Source organism: Corvus kubaryi, unplaced genomic scaffold (genome assembly GCF_017639235.1).
Source record: "Corvus kubaryi isolate FWS band 111438036 unplaced genomic scaffold, C.kubaryi_AGA036_p1.0 138, whole genome shotgun sequence".
NCBI lineage: Eukaryota > Metazoa > Chordata > Aves > Passeriformes > Corvidae > Corvus > Corvus kubaryi.
The window spans coordinates 7,550,320-7,571,352 of NW_024580672.1; the positions used below are offsets into that span (position 1 = coordinate 7,550,320).

The 21,033-nt window shown below is 43.6% G+C and overlaps 1 protein-coding gene across 3 annotated transcripts; it reads left to right on the plus strand.

The window, feature by feature from the left end:
- The first annotated feature begins 2,325 nt into the window (after positions 1 to 2,325).
- On the plus strand, positions 2,326 to 20,520 carry RPP30 (ribonuclease P/MRP subunit p30). 3 transcript variants are annotated; one of them, XM_042018947.1, is made up of 12 exons: positions 2,329 to 2,450; positions 3,460 to 3,515; positions 3,805 to 3,861; positions 4,580 to 4,654; positions 5,190 to 5,261; positions 6,997 to 7,086; positions 9,875 to 9,964; positions 12,061 to 12,177; positions 15,700 to 15,729; positions 16,146 to 16,183; positions 17,300 to 17,379; positions 18,768 to 20,520. In XM_042018947.1, the coding sequence occupies exons 1-12, from the start codon at positions 2,369 to 2,371 to the stop codon at positions 18,875 to 18,877; spliced, it is 897 nt and encodes a 298-aa protein (XP_041874881.1). In that variant the 5' UTR covers positions 2,329 to 2,368; the 3' UTR covers positions 18,878 to 20,520. The 3 variants fall into 3 exon arrangements, with proteins under 3 accessions (XP_041874882.1, XP_041874881.1, XP_041874884.1); XM_042018948.1 differs by lacking the exons at positions 17,300 to 17,379; positions 18,768 to 20,520 and adding an exon at positions 17,053 to 17,293 and having other exon boundaries at positions 2,326 to 2,450; positions 16,146 to 16,211; XM_042018950.1 differs by lacking the exon at positions 6,997 to 7,086.
- Positions 20,521 to 21,033: the final 513 nt, after the last annotated feature.

Consider the following 21,033-nt stretch of genomic DNA (forward strand, 5'->3'; position numbering starts at 1 on the left):
TTTTACGTTCATTAAGACAAATCAAGTTACATCACACACTGAGCCAAAGAAAACCTGGAATAATATCTCGAGCTCTTCGGTTTTCACACACATCGAAGAAAAACCTTGGCAATACCATTCAGGCTGTGCTGCTTATTCAAATGGCTGGCAGAGAAGCAATATTGACTGATCTGCTATAACAGGCTGTTATTATCCAGTTTTAAGGTTCTTAGAAGTGCCTCTGCCTGAATTAAGATGCAAACGAGACCATATGCCAGTGACAATAGTAAGGGCTTTATTTGATGGTAAATATGAGAGAGAGAGAGAGAGAGAGAGAAAGAAAGAAAGGAAGAAAGAAGTAGAAGATAGGTGAGGGGGACAGAAAGAGTGACAAGGACAGAATAAGGAAAATATCACCACTCTGTGGATCCCAGCGATGTTCATTGATCCTCTCCAGCTGCTCTCTCGGTGGTGAAGGTCCCCTCAAAAGGCACAGAGTCCCATGGGTGTACATGCTCAGGCTGGGTGGGCATGTCCGGCCATGTCCCCCTGGGGTGGGGTCAGTCTCTCACAGCAGACTCTGGGTCTGTTGCATCCCCTGCAGTCCTGTGGGGCAAAGCCTCTCACGTGAAAGTGCCGTGCATGTGGCCTGTGGGGCTGGGGGTTCCACATCTGGGCCAGTTTGTGTAATCAGAGGATGGGTGTTTATTGCCTCTCACCAGAGGTTGCACCATGCACCCAAAACCTCCTCCTCCCCCCTCGGTTGGGGGGAGTCTGTGTCAACCTGGCTTCTGTGAGCTGTGCTCTCCCTCCACCCCAAACTCAGCTGGGGACAGTCGCAGCTGGTGGCTTTGGCCGTTTGTGGATGCACACCTTTCCCTCAGCCTGAGATAACTGAACAATGCATTTCCCTTTATCTAATCAACAGTTTGACTTTCAGTTCAAAAGGGAAGCTTCAGGGAAGCTTCTTCGGTTGTAGCTTCTTTATAATGAGCAAAACTTTATATCAATGTTTGAGGCATGAACTATTTTCAGTCTCTGACAGAGGCAAGCACCTTATAGATGCAGATGGACTAAAACAAAGTTTCACTAAAATATCTTGACCTAATAATCAAGAAAAAAATGCTGCCATAGATGTGGTATGAACAAAGATGGTTTGCCAGCTGGGGTTTTTTACCCCTTTCAGAGTGGTGTGGTTTTTTCCTGCCATCCAGATGTGGCAGGCTGTTTTCTATTGCCCCTCAAAGCTGCTTCAACTCCTGGTCCAGTGTCTGCAGCCCACAAGTAGCTTCTCTGCTACCACCATCCCAGGTATTTGTAATTCATCAGATAGCAAGTCCAGAAACAGGCCAAGAAGGCACTTGTTGGTTCTCAGCCATACTTTGTTAAACAAGTGATCTTTTTGGCAGAAATGAGCCAGGTCCCCAGAAGTCCCTTGTGCACAGCTGGCACAAGCTGCATCAAGGTCAGACTCTGTAAGTAGGGATGTTCCAGGGTTTGGTAGCAGCCTTGGCCTTGGCTAGAAGCATTTTTGCCTCATTAAGAATTCGGGACTCCAGATACCCCCCACAGACTTCCCCTGGTGAGCATTTAGCCCAATTTGAAGATAGAAAAAGTGAAGCACCCCTTGGCCTGGTCACATGAAGTTGGACTGGAATTGCAGACCTGCTGTCTTCAGCAGCTGCTCTAAGTCACCAAAAACCACCTACTGAGAATTTCCATTTGTATTTTACATAGTCTGTGCTATTTCTCAGCAGTAGAACTATATTTGCACTTTTCGTAGCAGTGCTACACAGTGAACTTTATCTGGTTATTGTGTCTGTGATAATTCCTCAGCCCTTTTCCGTGTCAGGGGATATCTTTGATATGGCAACTCGGGGCTTTGCAGGAAAGAAAATAATTCTAGAATTATATAAATAGAAAAGATTGGGTTTGATTTTCATTGGCAATATTCAGGTGGAGCTGAACCAGATTAACAGGGGGATAAATACGCCACTGGAGCAGGGCTAACGCTCCACCTGGTGGGCACCCGGCGGCTCTGAGGGGCGCGGCGAGCCTTGGCCGGCGGCGGAGAGCGGCAGAGCCGGGGGATCCCCTGAGTCGGGGGGAATGTCCCTCAGAGCCCGGGATGCGTTGCCTGAGAACCTTCAGGGGCCCCGCCTGAGGCCTGAGCAATCACCCCACAGGCTTTCCCCGGCCACCGCCGAGGCACCCGCGGCCGTGTGGAGCAGCCGCCCCGCCTGTCCCCGCTGTGCTGACTGAGAGCGGTGCCGGCCCGGCACGGGCGGGACTACAGGGCCCAGGCTGCCGCGGGCGGGCGGGCAGGGGCGGTGCCGCTGCCGTGCGCCGCTGCCGTGCCCGGGCCCGCCCCGCCCGCCGCGGCGTGAGCATGGCCGGCTTCGCCGACCTGAACCTGCCGCAGGGGCTGGACAAGAAGTCCCTGCAGAGCCTGCTGGAGGCCGCGGCGCACCGTGAGTCCTGCGAGCGGGGAGGGCAGCGGGGCCGGCCCGAGGCTCGGTGGGGCTGAGCTGGGGAGGGCGGGCCGGCCCTGGCCAGGAGAGTGGCTGGACGCGAGCGACGGCTCCCCTGGCTCAGGAGGCACAGCCGGAGCCTGTGGGCTGGCTCGGGCACAAGCCGGGCTCCCCGGGATGAGCCTTCCCTTCCCTCCGCACGGGCCGACCGTCGCCACCAGCCCCGCCGGCGGGCGCGTTTCCCCCGGCGCCTCTCCGCTCTCCCCGCTCAGCCCGCAGCTTTCTGCAAGCCAAGTGCCCCGGGCTGGGTCTGCCCGGGACTGGGTCGCAGGGGAAGCTCCTGTGTGCCCTGCAGCTCTGTCTCTGCCCGTTTATCCCAGCGTAACAGTTGGCTTTTTCCCAACATGGACAAGTTTTTCCGCCTGCAGTTCCTCACGGCCCGGGTCGTTTCCTGCAGAACTGTTGTACAGCCACGTGCTGCCTGTCCAGTGTTTGGGGCGGGTGGTTTAAATGCCCCTGGCAAGCGTATCATCTTCCTCAGAACCCTTTAAATGCACCTTCGCCTCCGTTTACTTGGCATCGTTTTGAATGCTGGCCTCGCCTTCTCCGATAGCAGTATGCCTCCCAGCTCTGCGTTGTCCGCAGTTCTAACAACTATCCTGAATGTACTTAGCAGTTTTCCGTAAATAAAGTCATAAACAGGACCAAACTAGGCCAGACCTTTGGGAACCCCAAGCCCAAGTATTCGTGTTCATAAAGCTTTGCCACTGAGTAAGAGTTGTCAGGCCTGGGCTGTGTTAAAAGCCAAACAGATTTTTTTTTTTTTTTTTTTTTCTCTTTTAAAGCAGTTTTTGGGTGAATCAGTCTTCTTAAAAAATATTGTGAAATCTAAATATGCAGGTGATTATTAATTTAAAGACATTTAAGTAATGAGTATTTTACAGTTTTTCCATTGGATTTGTTTTCTTTTTGTTTGCTGGACAAAATATTCTTACTGTGTGTTTTTCAGTGGGATATTCTGCAGTTGCACTTAATCATGTCATCGATTTTAAGGAAAAGAAACAGGTAATTTTTCTTGGGGTTATTTGTTCTTGCTGTGTTTCTTTAGTAAACCTACTGCCTTATTGCATGTTCCCAGATAGCTTTAGCTGCAGAATGCACATCTAGAGACAAGTACATTTTATAATTCAGTAGAACTGCCCTGGGATTAATTTTTAATATGGTTCATGTACTGTCCCACAAAAATAGTCTTGTTAGCCTGGTCAGTTTCTTCTTAAGATTGGAACACAATTTTTGTTTACTTGTAAACCTCACCCATGACATTTTTAATAACTTTGTTCTGTTCTCTTTCAAGGAAATCATCAAGCCAGTATCTCCTTCAGAGTTGTTTCCATCTTTACCTATTGTACAAGTATGTCTAGTTACGTTATATATATGTCTAGATAGATAGATAGTTATTCTGAGTTACCTTTTTTTACCTTTGTGTGTTTGTATATGTGATTTTATGTATTAGGAGGTAATAAAAAAAGAGAAATGTGTCCATTATTTCATGGTTAAAACACCAAGCATTGAAAGAATAGTACACTTGCATCAGGGTAGGCTCTATTCGTTATTTTAGAAATTATTAAAGAAAATGCTTTGTGTGAATTTTTAATCTGCTTGTAGTTGAATAATTACAGTACAATTCTTGAAATTTAAGTTTTGGAAATAACTTTGTGGTTTTGATGGAGCAAAATTTGGATATAAAGAAATACAAATACTGTGTTATGGATCACTGATATTGGTTAATTCAAGAATTGCTTTTCCTTGCAGTTCTGGCCTGCCTGGGGAATCACAGCAGTAGTGAAACATACCCAATTTTTCTGCACGATTGTTTTTCTTTATTTCTTCTTTTTCCTTTCTATTCATCCTTCCCCAGAGAAACACAGTAAGTCATTCTTTGTAAGGACAGGTATAATATCAAAGAGATGCTATAAATTAGGGAAGGGTTACTACAGACTTTAGAAAATTAGTATAGCAAGACTATAAGCATGACACCATTTTCTTTTTATAGCAGACTGGGTGGAAATTACCACAAATTTTTGCTTCGGGTTTTTAAAAAAATTTTTTTATTATTCCTTTTTCTGTAGGGGACATGTAAAAGAATTAAAGTCTTGACCCGGCTAACACTTGTTGTTTCTGATCCTTCCCACTGCAATCTCTTGGTAAGGATACTTAACAATCAATTTTCTAACTTTCATTTCCTTTTCTCAGTTGAATGAATGAAACTTTGGAAATTCTACGGGTAGAACTACCTGGATTTTATAGGGCACTCAGCAGTGATTGCTCAGATTGCATCTTTAACAAATAATGTGATCATGAGGAGATGTAGACTTACAAGACTGGATATGGCTTCTGTTGATCATTTGTCAGTATGGAACAACAGTTCTGGTCCTCTGTTTCTGGACTTCTGCGCATAAACTAGGAGACCATGAGCAAGCCTTGTCTCTGGTTATGTTTTAGTGCTACAAGTTCGAAGCAAATGGTGTAAGTGTCCTGGTAGATGGGTGGGACAAGCCTCAAACTGAGAATGAGTGACTTCACTGTAGAAACCTGCTGTGTAATTGGATGATTATTGGCTTTGTTTTAGTACTTGACAGGGAGAAAGGATTTTTCTTCTCATTGTTTTGGTTATAATCATTGTGCATAGCTTTGACATCTGCCAGAATTCGAGGTAGTAATTGTTTGCTCCTTTTGTAGAGATCAACATCTGCAAATATAAGGTTATATGACATCATAGCAGTATTTCCAAAAACTGAGAAACTGTTCCATGTAAGTACAATCATCTCATCGGTAATGCTCATTCAGTAACTTTTTGTGCCTTGTGCCAAGTACATGCTTTGTTTTGATTTTATTTCCCATTTTATAAAGACCTCATGGACCTAATTAAGCATTATAGGCTGTCTGGTCAGTTAATAGGCTGAGGGGGGGGTTGGGAGGATTTGCAGGAGGCTGCAAGACCCTGAGGTGACAGGTTAAAGTCTGAAACATCTACCTCATCTACCTGATGAATGGACTTGTATGCCTCTGCACTGTGGTTGCCTTTGTGTTCCTTGTACTCTAGTGAGGGGAAAAAACATCTTTTTTTTCCCCCAATATATGTGTACTATCATCATATAGAAAGTGTCTGTCTTGAGCTTTAACTTCTCAAGCTCTTGGCAACTTCCCTAAAATGTGCTTGCGATCTTCTTTGTTCCTGGTCTCTGAAATGCTAGGGAGGATTTTAAAGTGGAGCTAATGTGGTTCTGTGAGTTACCTGATAGGTGTTCACCTCCATTTCCTTCATATTCTTATTTAAATTTTCTCAAGTACTTGATAACAGCTGGTGTCGATGTTCTGATCAGGTGGAGCACCTTGAAGCAAGTTACGTTTTTGTCAGAATTTTTCTTACAAAACCCGAAATTGTGATGTCTGACCTGTTGTAAGCTCATAAATAATAACCTTAAGTCTGAATTGGGTGAGTAGGTGGAAGTGTCCCATCTCTGTTAGCCTTGGCAGGCAGCAAGCAGGTGTGCAGTTTAAAGCAGTGTGAAGGAGGCACAGGCACGGCAAAAAAAAAGTGAGTTTCTTTGAAGAATTTACCTTCAAAGGGAACTTCTCAGTTAAAATGAGTCTGGTGGTTGTTTTTTTAAAATAAGTTAAAGCCACTTTCTAGTACTGCAGAGTACCTGTTTTGCCACATTAAAATTGTTTTCTTCTGTTTTGCTTTTCTACGTTATTTCCTCTCCTCTTTCAAGACTTGTCCAAGTAAAGTACAAAGCAAGAGGCTGTAGAAGAACATGAACTTTAAAGAACTTTTCAGCAGGATTCAAGCATTAATTATAAGAGTTACAGCTAAATGAAACTAATTTCTGAATTTTATTTCCCTTGCAAGATTTTAGGACTCTTAGGGATGTGACAGAGGCAGATGGTTTAAAATATTTTCATGGGCCACTCTCCACTTTTCTTTTGATCTCTGGCAATAGTATAAAATCTCACTTCTCAAGTGAGCTCAATTAGTTCATCAAGTGTTTAAACAAGCACCTGAAACTAGGTAATCAGCAGGGGTGTGCTGTGTTGTTTTTTGGGAAAAGGGTGTTCTCTCACTTAAGGTTTATTATTGTTTATTTTCAGCCATGTCACGACTCCTGCTGCAGTTGGATGTCCAGCTGTGGTGGTGTTTAAACTGGCATAAACAGCCACTCATTTCTGCAGCTTCCTGTCTGCCCTGCTGCTGAGGCTGCTTGCTTGCTTAGCTGCATGGCAGTTTGCTTTGAGGAGCCTGCTTTTGGCTGAGCAGTAACCAGAGTTTTTGCCAAGTTATTTTTCAGGCAGATCCGCTTTCCCAGTGTGATTCAGCACTCAGCCACGCGGAGAGTTGTGCCAGTGCAAAGCGGGTGGCGGTGCTCTGGGCAGGCCAGAGCAGACAGTGCCTGGTTAAGCTGACACTCTGGCAGGTGATGGACAGGGTGTGGGGAAAGAAGCAGGATTGTCAGTGAGATTATCTCCTTTGCTTCCATGCTGGCAGCACTTCGAACTGGGGGTGGAACCCAAGCGTGTTTCTTGCAAACTGCATGAGATGAAAGACTTCATCCTTACATTTTCACATTCAGGGCAGGTTTGTATGGTTGGCTTTTGTTTAGAGATTTTAGAATGTGTGACTCTATGGAGAGCTGGGTCAGTTTCATAGAGGTATCACACAGGGAGTCCGGTGCAAGTGACATTGTGCAGGGGGTTTCAGCACATACAGTTTGGCTCTTACAACTCATGGATGTTGCATTATTAAGGATGAAGCCTTCAAGAGTGGGTCTTGCATGACAAATAAACTTCCTATTGGCTTTTGGTGGCAATATTACCTCAAGAGCATCACTTTCTCACCAACACTTTGGCATTTGTATTGTTCTCCATAGAACAAGATTTTTCATGTTGTTCTGAAAAAATTACATGACCATTGGAGATGTCCTCTAATTTTAGCATGGCTGAAAACTAGTCTGTGCCTTCTTGTCAAAAGCCAGGGAAGCTCTTCTGTGACTGAGTGTGGCAGTGACATGTACTGAAAGATGTGCTTAAATTCTCCAAATAATTTATATCCTCAAGGGCATGAGGAAGCCATGTTTGCCAACTGTAGAACATGTTCATTGTTTAAGTCTCCCAAAAAGATTATTTTGGCCTGCAACAGGAATGCCCACTCCATGCAGGTAATAGGGTCTGTACCTGCTGCTTTTCAAAAATTTTGCTTTCTAAGATTTCTGATTGTTTTAATGGTACTAATTAGCTCTGTCTGCTGTTTGTAAGCAATTAGTACATCACCAGTATCTAAAAAACTTACATATATGTCTGAAGGTGTAGGGCAAAGTCAAATTTCAATGTTTATTCCTAAAATGTTTGCCAAAGCTTGCTTCAGAGCATCCAAACAGTAGCAAATGTATTTAATGGCTGGCTGGGCTTTCCCAGTAGATGGGGCTCTTGCCCACAGTGTTGCCAGGCGGATGCTGGGCTGTGCAACTGCTGCGTGATATTTTCTGGATGAAGTTGTTGCACTTCAGATCTTTTCAGCAGGCAGGGTAACCTTAACTTGCCTGCATGTCTGACTTGTCTGGGAGCCAAAGCTAGGCTGAGCATTACAGTTCTTGGAGAAATCTGCTCTCCAGTTTTTCATACAGTGCAGGAAATCCTCATGGGGAAGTATGAGTCTGTTTTTCTTTGGTGGTATTTTCTGAAATGGTCATGTCACTGGAATCTTGTATATATCCTGGTTTTTGAGTCACTCCCTCTCCCACTGTGCTTAATTTGCAAAATGGAGAAGAGTTTTCCAGTGTTTCTGGAGCTGATTAGGAAGGCTCTATTTCTCATCACATAGGGCAACTTGCATGTGTCTGATGTCCGTTCTTGCTTTCCTTAATTTCCAGCATTATCTTTTCCTGAATTTTTTATGACCTCACTGATGTATTTTCTAGGGCATGACTCAGAGCTATTTTTTCTGTGCATGTTCCGATAAATCACTTCTGTGTAGTAATTTGTACCTCCTGTAAGCAAAGGAGGAAAACTGGCTGTTGTAGGGTGAACTTCCACATGCAAGTCTAATTCTGTGCCGTGGATTCCAACTGTGTCCTGCCTAATGGAGGATAAAGGTAGGGCATGAAGAAAAAGTTTAGTCTAAATGTCCTGGCAGAGACATTTTAACTTCAAAAACCTCTTGGTTTGCCTGCCATGTGTACTGTGGCTCTCTTGTCTAGGAGAGAATGCTATCAACAGCTAAGAAACATTCCTAAAGTTGGGCCTCTGCTCTCATCTCCTCCAAATTCCATGTGAACAAACTGGTAGAAGACCAGTTTGCTAAGGAGTAGCGTGCCTTGTGTTAGAGCAGCCCCTACCCCTGGGGCTCCTCACAGCCCCCACTGCTTTAGTTCTGCTGGGAGGCGGGATGGATGAATGGTTGGCAGCTGGCCCAGGTGTATTTGGAGCAGTTGTTGGCAGGTTTCTGAGTGCAGAGTGTTCCCCTACACACAGAAAATGCCTTTTCAACTTCTTCAGCCTATCTTACCTTCTTTGTAACAACACTGCTTACAGACATTAGTCTGGCCCTGTGTAATCATCCTTGCAGGGGAGGCATACATAATTCCTACCTTGTGTGCATGAGATCAATGTAAATCAAGGACTTCCTTTTAGGTAACCTTAATTTTCCCTGTATGTCAGTGTGAGGAGCCTCTGCCCCTTGTTCATTCCCTCCATCTCTTACACACCTGTAAATTGTGGTGTAACTTCAAAGCAAATTCTGAAACTGTAGCCTTCAGTGCTGTCTCCAGACTCTGCCAGAGGCATGGCTGTCAGGAGAAGCTGCACATTCTCCACCCAGCCAGGAAACTGAGACTCTGGGGGTTGGTCTCCAGTATTGGGTGTGTGGCACCACCAGTCACTGTCTAACATCCTGCTTTTCTTTCAGTCTTTCCTTCTTTGCTTCTGGTCTAAGTAATTGATCTTGAAAACAAACAGGTGCTGTACTGGAAGCAGAGCATGATGGGACAAGGGGCAGTTCCTGGGCTCTTCCCTTTGTAAACTGGGGTATTACCTGTTAGTTCCCAGCATTGCTTCTGCATGTCCTCTGTCAGATTATAAAAAAAAAAAAGTAAATGCTGCCTTGGGGTTGGCCATTATTTTATTGGAAAATTAGTTCTATAAGAAAGGGAAGACTTGGGTTTTAAATCTCAAATGCTCAAGCTCTGCATCTATAGTCCTGCTGTTCTATTGGCATATCTGCAAGGCATAGTACCTCTTAATTTTAAAACTGAGCTCACCCTGGAGAGACATTTGTTGCATTAAGAAATGAAGGAGACTATTAGTGCACCTTAAATTGGTTATGCATTTTTTGGCATATATAATAATCTGCTCCTATTTCTTTGCTGTAGATTGCTTGCACAACACTAGATGTGGATCTGGTCTGCATAAATGTAACAGAAAAGCTGCCATTCTACTTCCGAAGGCCCCCTGTGAATATGGTAAATTTACATCTAAATTGTTTTCTTGCTGTTAGACTGACATTAAATACAGAATTTGAGTCAAATTCCCTACAGCCTTCCTCCCACCATTCCTATCCAAGTGGTTCTTTTATTTTCTTGCATAATATATAATGTTGTTTCAAATGTCCTTCACTTCAGGGTCTCCACAGCAGCATTTAATACACAGTGATGTATGTTCTTTCTTTTTCTCCTCCTGTCCCCCACTTAAGAAGGCAGAAGTGGTGTTCCCAAGGAATGAAAAGAGAGCCTTAAGGCCACTACACTGCTAAGCAGGGAGATACGGTGTGATTGCTGACTAAGCTGCTTCCCAAACCAGAAATGGTACAGCTGTGTCAGAATAGATAAACAGCCCTTTGATTTAAAAGACAGGAAATGTGAATGGCAGTGTTAATTTAGGAGAACGATGTTGTGCTGGTTACTTGAAAGACAACTGTATTAAATCCATACTTGGACAAAATAATGTCTTGGTAAATGAACCAAATGTGGCATTGCTAAATATGTGCTGTGGGACCCAAGATGGCTATCAGTGTGGATCAAATGTAGTTCTGCCTGCTGTTGGTAGTTTGCCAGAAAACTTAATCTGAACATACTCTTAGGGGAACTTGTTTTCTCCTCTGAATATATGTAAAGGTTTGTTCCAGATGGATATTCTTGGCTGATGTAGTCCTTAGTACTTAAAAATTTAAATTTGGAATTGGCTAGTAATCCTACTTCCTTTTCTCAGAAAGTTTGACCTAGAATAAGAATTTAATATTAACTAGAATTAATTCTGAGACAGAATAAAAATAATACATTGGACTTTATTATAAACTGAGGATTTCAACATTCCACTTGGAATAACAATGTTGTATGAAAGCACCCTAGCTGGCTAAAACTCCAGCAGCTGACCCAGGTAAGGAGCTATGTGGATCTTAAAGCCCTGTGTTGGGAGACATTTTCCTTGCAAGCTGCTATTCATCTTCCACACTCCCAGCTTCAAGGCAGTCTGTCTGTTGGACTGATTTGTGCACCCTGGCGCAGTCAGTTTTGGTTGTTATGATGCCAGACAGAGTAGCAGGCAGCTGAAGTGGTAGGGATGAGGTTAAAAATCACCTTGACTGGAAATTGGTGTTTTGCCATCACCTGTTTGGCTTTGATAAGTTAAGGCTGATCTTGTTTGCAGATATCAGGCCAGTTCTGTGTAAAACATTCAATGCATATATGGCTTCTGTTGTGCTTGCATGCAGAGGTCATGCATGGGTGGGAGCTGGATTAATTGCAGCTGTATTCAGTTACTGGACTCTCTTACAGTATTACCATTGCAGCATATTTTAATAATATTTGTGTAAACATAGAGTGTCATTTCAGGCAAACGTAGGATTGCCATGGAACAAGGAATTCCTGGCTTTACATTGTGTCTTTATCGGTAGCACACTGTGTGCAAGTTGCTTAACCTTTCTATGTTTGCGAAAACAAGAATACTAGGCTTTTGGTGAGGCACTTTGACAGATAGCAAAGGATGTCAAAGCAGCTGAAAATATTATCAGTATTCCTATTTGAAACTTCTCCTGTGACTCACTGTTATTTAACATAGTCACAAACACCGGAGTGTGCTGTGAGACAGAAGAAGGGTCCTCATTGCTGCTTTGTGCAAGGAGAAATTCTTCATCTGCAAGACATGGGTACTGAGGGAGGTGGTGATCTTTCTTACAGCAGGGTGTGGGCCTAGTGGAGTAGAGTCCTCAAAGTTTCAAGGCAGCAGATAACCAGCAGTGGTTATCTGTCTCCTTGGCTCTGTGATACTATGTATATATTAGTGATAGCCAATTACAGCAAATAAGTGGCTGGTATTTGTTTGTTAAACCTCATTTATCTGTCATCCGAAGATTTATGCACATGTATCTGGTGTACAGTGAAGCCTTCCCCTGCTCTTCTTTCATGCTATGCTTGTGCTCTTACTGGAACAGTTCTGCTTTATTTTTTTGTCGTATATGACACAGTTAAACTGAGAATAAGCTACATCAATAATAGACAGCAGTTGTTAGATTGTTAGGCTTCTCTCCTTTTGATTTTTGATCACTCTCTTTCATGTGAAGGCAATAGATCGAGGCATTTACTTTGAACTTCTTTACACGCCTGCCATCAAAGACTCCACAATGAGAAGATACACAATTTCAAATGCCATCAGCCTGATGCAGATCTGCAAAGGAAAGGTAAGCTCTCAAAGTGAAAACAAGGTAATTAATTCAGTTCAAATACTTCTGGAGTTGTACAGACTGAGCCATTTTAAATGAGTGTGATGCTGGGGCATCTGAAGCTGTGACTAAATCTTGGCCTACTAACACAAGGACACAATCATTCTAGCTCCAGATACTTCCAGTCTTGTACCAGTGCATGCTTTCTTCTTAAGATATCAAGCCGTTAGATTCCTTTTCCAGAACAATCCATGTGTTCTTATGGTATGCAATTCCCAAAACAAAGGTGGGAGAGGATGGAGGGGGGATAAAGTACCAAACATCTAAGGGTTTGCACTAGAACTGAAATCCATGTATTTCTTTAAAATCCTCCCTTTCATAGGCCAAAAGCTCTTTTTTGACTCTATACTTTGAATATGGGGGCTAGAAAACAGTAAGAAAAGAATGTAGAAGCCTTGTTTTGCTAAATGGTTAGTAAATTCCCTGTGTCCAAAATAGACCTAACAGCTAGCTGGCTGTCAGCCAAGGCTTGGCTGCAGTCAGATGAACTGCATTCTTCCATGCTACTGAAACCCAAGGAAGAAGTAACTTTGAGATGCCTGTAACCCATTGCTTTCATAACTTACCTCCTCCCAGGCTACCAGGTTAAGCTGTCTCTTATGCTGTGTCCTCTCAGGGCATGCTTTTTAATAGGGGGTCATATCCTAATACATATCAAAGTTAACAGAAATTGTAGCTCCCCCTTCTGCATTGTAAATGGCCTCTGCCACATGTGGCTTGTCCAGAGAAACTGGATCTGAATGGTAGCTGGATTTGGAAAATCTGAAGTGGGATATAGAGCTTGGAAGGCAAATTAAAAGTAGATCCATCATTAGCTCAGTTCTCCTCAAGCATGGCAGCTTTTGTAGGACAGCAGGGTGGGTCAAACAGATAAATTTCCTTGGTGCTACAGAAGAAATATTTGCACAGCCTTTCCTGAGAAGCCCAGCTCTGGCAGTTAATGACATGAAGTACTGACTTGGACATGACTTCTATACGCACTAGACCCCTTTCCTCTGAGATACCCTTTTTGATGCTGCTCCCCTTTCATCTGGGCAGTTCAAGATGTGCTTCTCACATGGTTTTTGATGAACTGGAGAGCACCAATTGAGTTGATGTCACAGGGCAAGTGAGACGCTCAGGCGCTCAGTCTGTGCACGGTGCCCTTTCATTCTGCGTCTGTCAGTCTAGTGTTTCATCTGTGCCTGGAAGGTAAATCAGCTGGAGCTGCATATGACAAGTTGTTGTTAGGCACTGGAAGAGGATTGCTAGCTTGTCTTTGTTCTTTGCCTCCAGACTGAGTAGGTTGTGGACCAGCAGAGATGGTTATTAGCCCTTACTGAGAGTTTGCCTCTATCAGTGAGGTAAAGGCCCTTGTTTAAATGAGACATGGGATGGCTGGTCCGTAGGCTGCTTCCATTGGCACCTGGCATGCAACTCTTACCTTCTGTAACGTGTAGTTGCTGAACCTGTAGTAGCTTTTGGATCCTTTTATTCCTCTATTATAGCAGGGCAGAGAAACTTCCAGAAATTTACTGGTGTTCTCAGGGCTGGCATTGAGCAGCGTCTTTAAAACATTAAAATGTGCAGGGAATGAAGGAGAGGCTCACCTGCCTTGCCAGACAGAAGGTGTGTATAGCCACAGTCCCTCACCTCCCGTGTTTTGGTAACTGAGTTGGAGGCTGCCCGGAGCAGTGTGCTGAACAGCTGCTGTCTGCTTTACCTGGGGAGACAGTGTTTTGCCTTTGAGTTTTTCCCTTTAGCTCTTCTCTTGGATTTGCCTTTGCCTGCCTCTCCTTCGCTTGCCAGGAGTGCTTTTCTTGTCTGCTCTTGTCTCCTTCCTCCATCTTACCCGTCCCCTAATGGAAACCAGTTGCCTTTGAACCAGGCAGAGCATATCTCCAATGCACAGATGTGATCCACAATTCCGTGCTGGTTTGAGATGTCTCATGCAGCTGCTCTGGGAGCTTCTCTGAGCCTGGGCAACAGGCATTAGTTTCTACAGTTTGGAGCAGGAGACTTGAATTTTCCCAGCAAACTCTTGCAGTCAGCGCCACTGAGGCTCAAAAGCACCTTTGGGATCCATAGTGTAGTCATTTTAAAGGTGAGCTATTCAGAAAAAAAAAATGTCTTAGGCTCCATCTGGATGTGTGCTGTTAAGTCACTTTGATGTATATATTGCTTCTGCTTCTGGCTTTCCTTATGGTAAGGCAGAGTAATCTGTCCTCATCAGAGTCATCCTCTCTTCCTCAGCACACAAGGAAACCTTGGGCATAGTGTGAACATGCACTCATTTTCATGTAGGTCTTCCAGCTGCTGAGTTCCAGCTGCATACAGGGCATTTTCTTCCAGTGCCTGCCCAGCTCTTTGTGCTGGGGAGGTGGCAGGAGAAGCCAAGCAGAGTGGGGAAGGGATCTAAAGCCCCACCTTGAAACCAGAGATGGCATGATATGTTGGTGGTACTGACGTCAGAGAGGGAAAGTCTGTCTCTGCCTCAGCACAATTCTCATTCTCACCCACTCAAGCAAGAATTCCGAAAGCCTTTTATTCAGTATCATAAAAGGTGCAAGGATATTTTGCTGCTGCAGAGTTACCAGCTGTGCAAAACAGGCTTCCCCTAGGTGAGCATCCTTGGAAGCTTAACATCAGAAGAGTTCTGGCAGCTGAGCTGTGGGATCTGCCAGCCCCTGTGTAGTCACATACGTGTTCTGCAGAAACCTTTTGTGAGAGAAGGGAGAAGGATTTCTTTGCCTGGTGATTTTCACAGGGGTGCCAGTGTTGAGGGAAATGAGTGTGTGGCGCAAAGAGGCAGCCACTGCCTAGGTGTAGATACATTTCCGGAAGCAGTGTGAGTATGGTCAAGGCCAACGTGAGTGCTTAGCATTGAGTTATACTGCAACAGTATAGGCTGAAAATTTGGGAGCACCAAACTGTCTCAAGGCACCATCTGTAAGCTCCTTCTGGGGGATTCTGGACTCCTCAATCCATTTCTGTTACAGCTCAGGGTGAGTTGTTTGTATTGGGCCTCTTTCAGCTGTTGTAAATAAAGGGGACACTTCTTAACACAGTGCCTGCAGCTTTGCATTTTTTCTTTACCCTTAAGGGCACTTTGAAGTCCTCTATGAGAGATACAGGCTAATAGGTGCTTGCTTAATACCATCACTCTTGACACTTACACTGCTTAGTCTGTCCCTCTAAAAGGTGCTGTACTTATTCATCTCCTGTCTGGCTGTGAGAGGTTTGTAATTACAAGGGAGGGCTTGTGCCTGTGCCCCTCTTTGTGTAGGGGACAGGGCAATAACTGAGTTTAGTTGTGTCCCCAAATTAAGATGCCCACCCTGAATAGAGCTCACTTCATCTGAGGGCATCAGATACTCTGATGTTCAAGTGGGCCCTGAGCCTGAACTTAGCTAGTGCTCATGAAGCCTTTGCTTCTTGCTAATTTTTTTTTTTCATTTATTGATGCTGTCTGACAGATGAATGTTTTCTTTTGTTTTCCAGAACATAGTTATATCTAGTGCAGCTGAAAGGGTAAGTCCCAGATTTTTTTTTTAAAGTCAGAACAATTTGAAGATTTATCTGTGGCTGAAAATACAGCTTTAATTACACATTAAACATATAAAATTTGTAAGTTTAAATATGATTGCCATTACCAAAGAATTGTATTGTGGGTTTGGGGATTTTTTTGGTTGGTTGGTTTGTTTTGTTGGTTTTTGGGGGATTTTTTTGCTGCTGCAAAAAAATGTATTTTCCACGACAGTTTTCTCCCAGACAGAGTGACTCTGTTTGCCAAAATAGTGACATTTGCTTGATTTCCTAGTACCTTCAGTAGCTTGCTATTATATAGCATTTAATCTTGCCTGTCTGATAGCCTTGCCCTGCCTGCTCACACTGTCAGCCTGCAAGCGAGGGCACTCACATATCCAAACTTCTTTGTTTTGTTTTAGCCTCTAGAACTCCGAGGTCCTTACGATGTTGCTAATCTGTATCCTTTTCTGAAGTCAAAGGCAGCAGTTAGTAGTAACATTTGAAACTTTAAAGTGGTTTTGAAATTCTTTTCATCCTTTACAGTCCTTGAACTTTATACAGTGGTACTTGTTGGTGACCAATTCACTGAATCAGAGCTCTGTGTGTGGAAGGGGCAGCAGATCTTGGTCATGAGGTGGCATGAGCAGTCACTGTAAATAATGATGTTTGTGTTCAGCTACAGGAATGTTTTGTTGTGATATGCATTAATGTTGGGTGGGTATAAGTAGAGAAATGAATAAAACCTATAAAAATCTATGGACACTGTGAACCAAACAAGAAATTATTACTTAGTATCTCCTAAGTGCCACATTTTTGGTAGCAGAAGCTATAAAATTGTATTTACGTAAAATTAGAAGTTTCCATCTGAGCAGTAACTACTTCTGTTCTGAATTTTCCAGTCCTTAGGTACCCATGTAATGTTAAATAAGAGGTTGTGTTCTAGAAACAAAGGAGAGTGTCTTTTCTTCCCTCCTCTTAGGAGTTCAGATGCATTTTTATTACTCTCCCACGAAGCACATATCTGGCCTGTCCCTCAAAGTGAAGGAGCATGCTCTGAGTCATGAGAACTGTGTGGGAGGCTGTGTGGCCTGGAAGGATTTTATGCACAACATTTTCTTCCCTCTTAAAATGAGCAGTCAGGCTCAACCCAAATTAACATAGCTAATGTGATGTCATCCCTGCTAAGGTGGCTGGAAACTTCAGCTTAATGCTTTTGTATCAGACAGTGCCATGTCCCCAAAACTGAAATTTTCTGTGGGGTAATTTTTTTGCTTGATTATGCACATCTAAAATGTTCCTGCGTTGACAGTCTCTTATTTTCAAAAGTACAGCTTCTTGTCTGGAAAGACACAACGCTGCCAGGAGCTTTCCAGGAGGGCTGCTGGGGAACTGCAGCCAGGAGAATTGGGTGCTTCATTTCTCCGCCTCTGGGTAACCTTATGCAAAATGTCACTTTGAGTTACAGCTTCGCTAATTCCCAGTTATTTGCAGAGTAAGCAAACCTATCATGCAGAGAGACTTCCCTGTTCTGTTTGTTGCTTCCATGTGTTTTGATCCTGAGCAGCAGTGACAGAGGTTTGCTGTTTGGCCTGTCAGAAAGCGAAGCAAAGGCAGCTGTGTCCACCAACTGCAGAGCCACCATGCTGCATGGAGGTAAGCACTTGTAAGCTCCTCTAAGGAGCGTGTGCGTTTGTTGAACTAAGCTCTTGTTGATGCATATTCTCCAAAAGGTCTGAGACCTTACAGAGCAAGTCATTGGGGTTTTAGCTTCTTTGTCCAGTGCATGAAGAGGAGCTTGTGTGGCAAGGGTGTTTTTATTTTCCCTCATTGCCATGTTGGCAAATCAGTGGCTGAACTGATGGTGCTGTCTGTGCTGGAGGACTCGCTCAACCACATTAATGATTCATAAATGGTTTAGCCAAAATAGGGGCCTGCCTGCTGTGCTTTGTAGTGAAACTATCCCATTTCAGAAAGGTTTGAATGCTGATCTTGGTGACACTGACAGAAACTAAGTGATTGATTTCAAGAAATGGGTATGCGTGTGTTTTGCATTTGCCTTTTTGCCGTATGTATGCAGAAGCAACATTAGTCATATCCCTTTTTGATGCTTTAGTATGTGGATTATTTCTGACTCACTCTTCAGTGTGGATAATTTCAAACTCATGGCAAAATCAACAGGCTTTTCTCCAGCCTGCTACTCATCTACATAGAGATACAGAGTGCGTTGAAGGAATTGTCAAATTTATGTGGGATTTCTCAAGCCTGTCATCTATCTTATCTGTGAAATTAAATAGCAGGTGTCATTTCCCTTGTCCCAGAGAGGATACTAACCCAGAATAAGTCAGTATATTTTGGCAAGCTTCTTGCAGAGCCTCTTTGCTAATAGAGTATTTGTAGGGAATCTCTTCTAACTCAAATTTTGCACAGAAGCTTCCCGCTGGTAATTACAAAAGTGGATTGGGCTCCAAGTGGGTTATTTGACAAATGTGAGGATTTGGGTAACATCACACACCAGTATTTTATAATAATGTTGAGGGTTCAGTAAATAAAATCCTTGAATACCATCAGATCACTTCCTTGGTGTGTAGGGGATCCTCTGCCAATACAGCTGTGCCCACATAGTCTAAGAATCCTGGGGTATGTGAATGCATTTTTTAGTATTTTTTTAAGAACAGTAAGTTTGGCTCAGAAATGCTTTTGACAGTGCTTCAAGAATGTGTCCCTCTGTGATTATTGAACTGACTAAGCCTGGTTTCCTATGGTTTTGTGTCTCTGCAGCTCCCCAGGCCCTGCAGACCTCGGTTTTCCTTGGTTTGCTATAACTCTACACCCACCATTGTATTTCCCCCCTGCAGTTTCTCCACTCTGTAATGCAGTGGATCCCGAGCTCCTGCCCATGCAGGTTTCTTCTCTGCTGTATGTGCTGACTGACTGGCTCCAACTGTGCTTGGGGCATGGACACCTGAATTGAGTATGCCTTAAATGTGTTTTATTTGGGTATTTGAGGTACTGGTACTGCAGCTTCTGCTTGTATATTCCAGAAACTCGAAAGAGTGCCTGTGGCGTGGTGTACACGGTGAAGAAGCCTCGCAAGGTTGAGGAGGAAGAAGCCGCAGTGCCAGCCTGCAAAAAAGCTAAGACTCAAGCTTGAGGACTGAACCAGTTGTCAGCAGGAGCCTCCATCTCTTCTTTACCCAGTGTTGAGTCTTCCTCCAACCTCCAGCCAGCCTAATTTTTCCCTTACTACCTTGCTTAGTCTGCAGAAGAATTACTCTTCCAGCATTCAAGTGAGGAAAGCTGTGTGAATGAGACTGCTGAATGGTATTCACCACATCTGAGAGGTCATGCCTGGCTTCTGGCCAAGGTCAGGAGACTGACTCTTCCCCCTGCCTTAGGTCTCCTGAAGTTAATGCAAACTCAGCAGAACGTTTCTATCATGGAAATTTTCACTTGTACACGTGCATTCCTTTTTTATTAAAAACATGTCTCAGTACACATGCTTTCATAGTCTAGCTCTTCTGGTTTCTCAAGTTTTAAACACATCTCTGTACAGCTGCTAGCCAGTAGATGAAGTTTAACTTCAAGTGGCCTGTGAAGAAGAGTAATAGTACAGTATTACTTAGTCCCTTTTGGTTGTGTGGCTCACACGCATGAACGCACAGACGCAGGGATGGCTTCGGTAATATTAAGCTGACGGCAAGGAGTTGAGAAGGGTCCTTGCATAGAGTTCCACAGAAAGCTGTTTATTGCTATGACTTGTGAAGGTTTACAGAGGCAAATGACCCCGAGCCTGTGACATCTCGAGCTTAAGTACAGTAGTGTGGCTAACAAACACCGGGGAAGCTGAACTGGGGTACATTACCATAACCGAACAAGGCATCCTGGGAGAGGCTCCTTTCCCTTACCATAATCACTAAGTCTTTGGCACCAGGGACTGTCTTACAAAGAAGTCTCTCTTGTACGCCAGGTCAATCAGCCACCACAGTACAGTAAAAAAAAAAAAATACTGCCTCCTATTCAGTTTTGTGATCTATGGCTATAATGAAGATCCCAGGATTTGTCAGTTGCTAGGAAGTATCTTGGATTTGGGTTAGAGTAGGAGTGGCTGACCTGACCTGCCAGATGAATATCCTAAAGGCCATTGTGTGTCCTGCAGCATTTAAAACCAGGCAGTACCATTCGATGGTTGCCAGAGGTGGGAAGGGAGAGCCCAAGGTTACACTGAATGCGTGCTCAGCAGGAGATGTTGCAGTGTAGGAGCTGTCTCACCTAGGCCCGAGCAACCTTCACCTCACATCATCTTTACTGCACCATTTCCTTCTGTACGTCCTGCTCTGAAATTGTTGTCTATGCACGTGTTCATTTTGCTGCCTCTTGCTTTTCCATTTTCCTTCCTTTTAATGCCTCAGTAAGCCTAATCTGGCTGCCAAAAAACCAATCAAACAGATACAATCAGCAGAGCATTTTCAGAGCTCTTCCAAATGTTGACTGAAGTTTTTCTTTTCATTAAATGAATATAAAAATCATGTAAGCCACTGTACTAAGATACTGTTGAGCCTGTTTTACTGTGAATATTTCAGTTCTCTATTGATGCCTGACAAAGTTGAAAAGTGGAAGTTGTAACATGTAAAATATAGCAGAAATCCTGCAGTGGGTTATTTCTGAGCTCTTGGTAATTGGACTGAGCGGAACAGATGAAGTTCTCATAGACTTAACAATTCTATATAACGCTTGTGTAAGTTACAACAGCTTTTGCTTCATTCAACAAATATGAAATATGTTTCCTGTATGTTATTACTTGTTGACTTTGTGACTTGAGTCCATTTTACTACAGGTATTGGGGAGTTTTTTATATATGTGTATGGAGATATATATATATATATATGCATAAAGTAGTTTGTCATGTATGGACTTACCTCTAAAATGATGCTCTAACCACAGAAGAAGCAAAATGTCTTTGGTGCAGTTTTCTGAACAATATGTTAATCTTGCCTTGGCCAGAGAATAACCTACCTTAAGCGTGACAAAAGGTAACTAACATATGGAAGGAGGCTTTGAATGCTTGAGATTCTTCTTGCTACTTGTTTGACTTACAAAAATTAAACTCTGCCTCTTTGCCCTTTATTAGATACAGTGCTTCAGGAGCTGATTGAAAAGTTTCTTCTCTCCCAGTTTCCTGAAGCACATTGCTGTGGCCACTTGGGTGCCTGAATGATTGAACTGCTGCTTGGTTAGGTGATGAACAGACCAAGTTAGCCAGCAGTGATGTCATTTCTATTTCCTGCAAGGCTTGCTCCCAGTGTCTGG

Excerpts from the sequence above, each read along its gene's own strand:
- RPP30 (XM_042018947.1), top strand. The coding sequence starts at position 2,369 with ATGGCCGGCTTCGCCGACCTGAACCTGCCGCAGGGGCTGGACAAGAAG. Across the intron at positions 3,862-4,579 it reads CATCTTTACCTATTGTACAA|GGGACATGTAAAAGAATTAA; the intron begins GTATGTCTAGTT and ends CTTTTTCTGTAG. Across the intron at positions 15,730-16,145 it reads TATCTAGTGCAGCTGAAAGG|CCTCTAGAACTCCGAGGTCC; the intron begins GTAAGTCCCAGA and ends GTTTTGTTTTAG.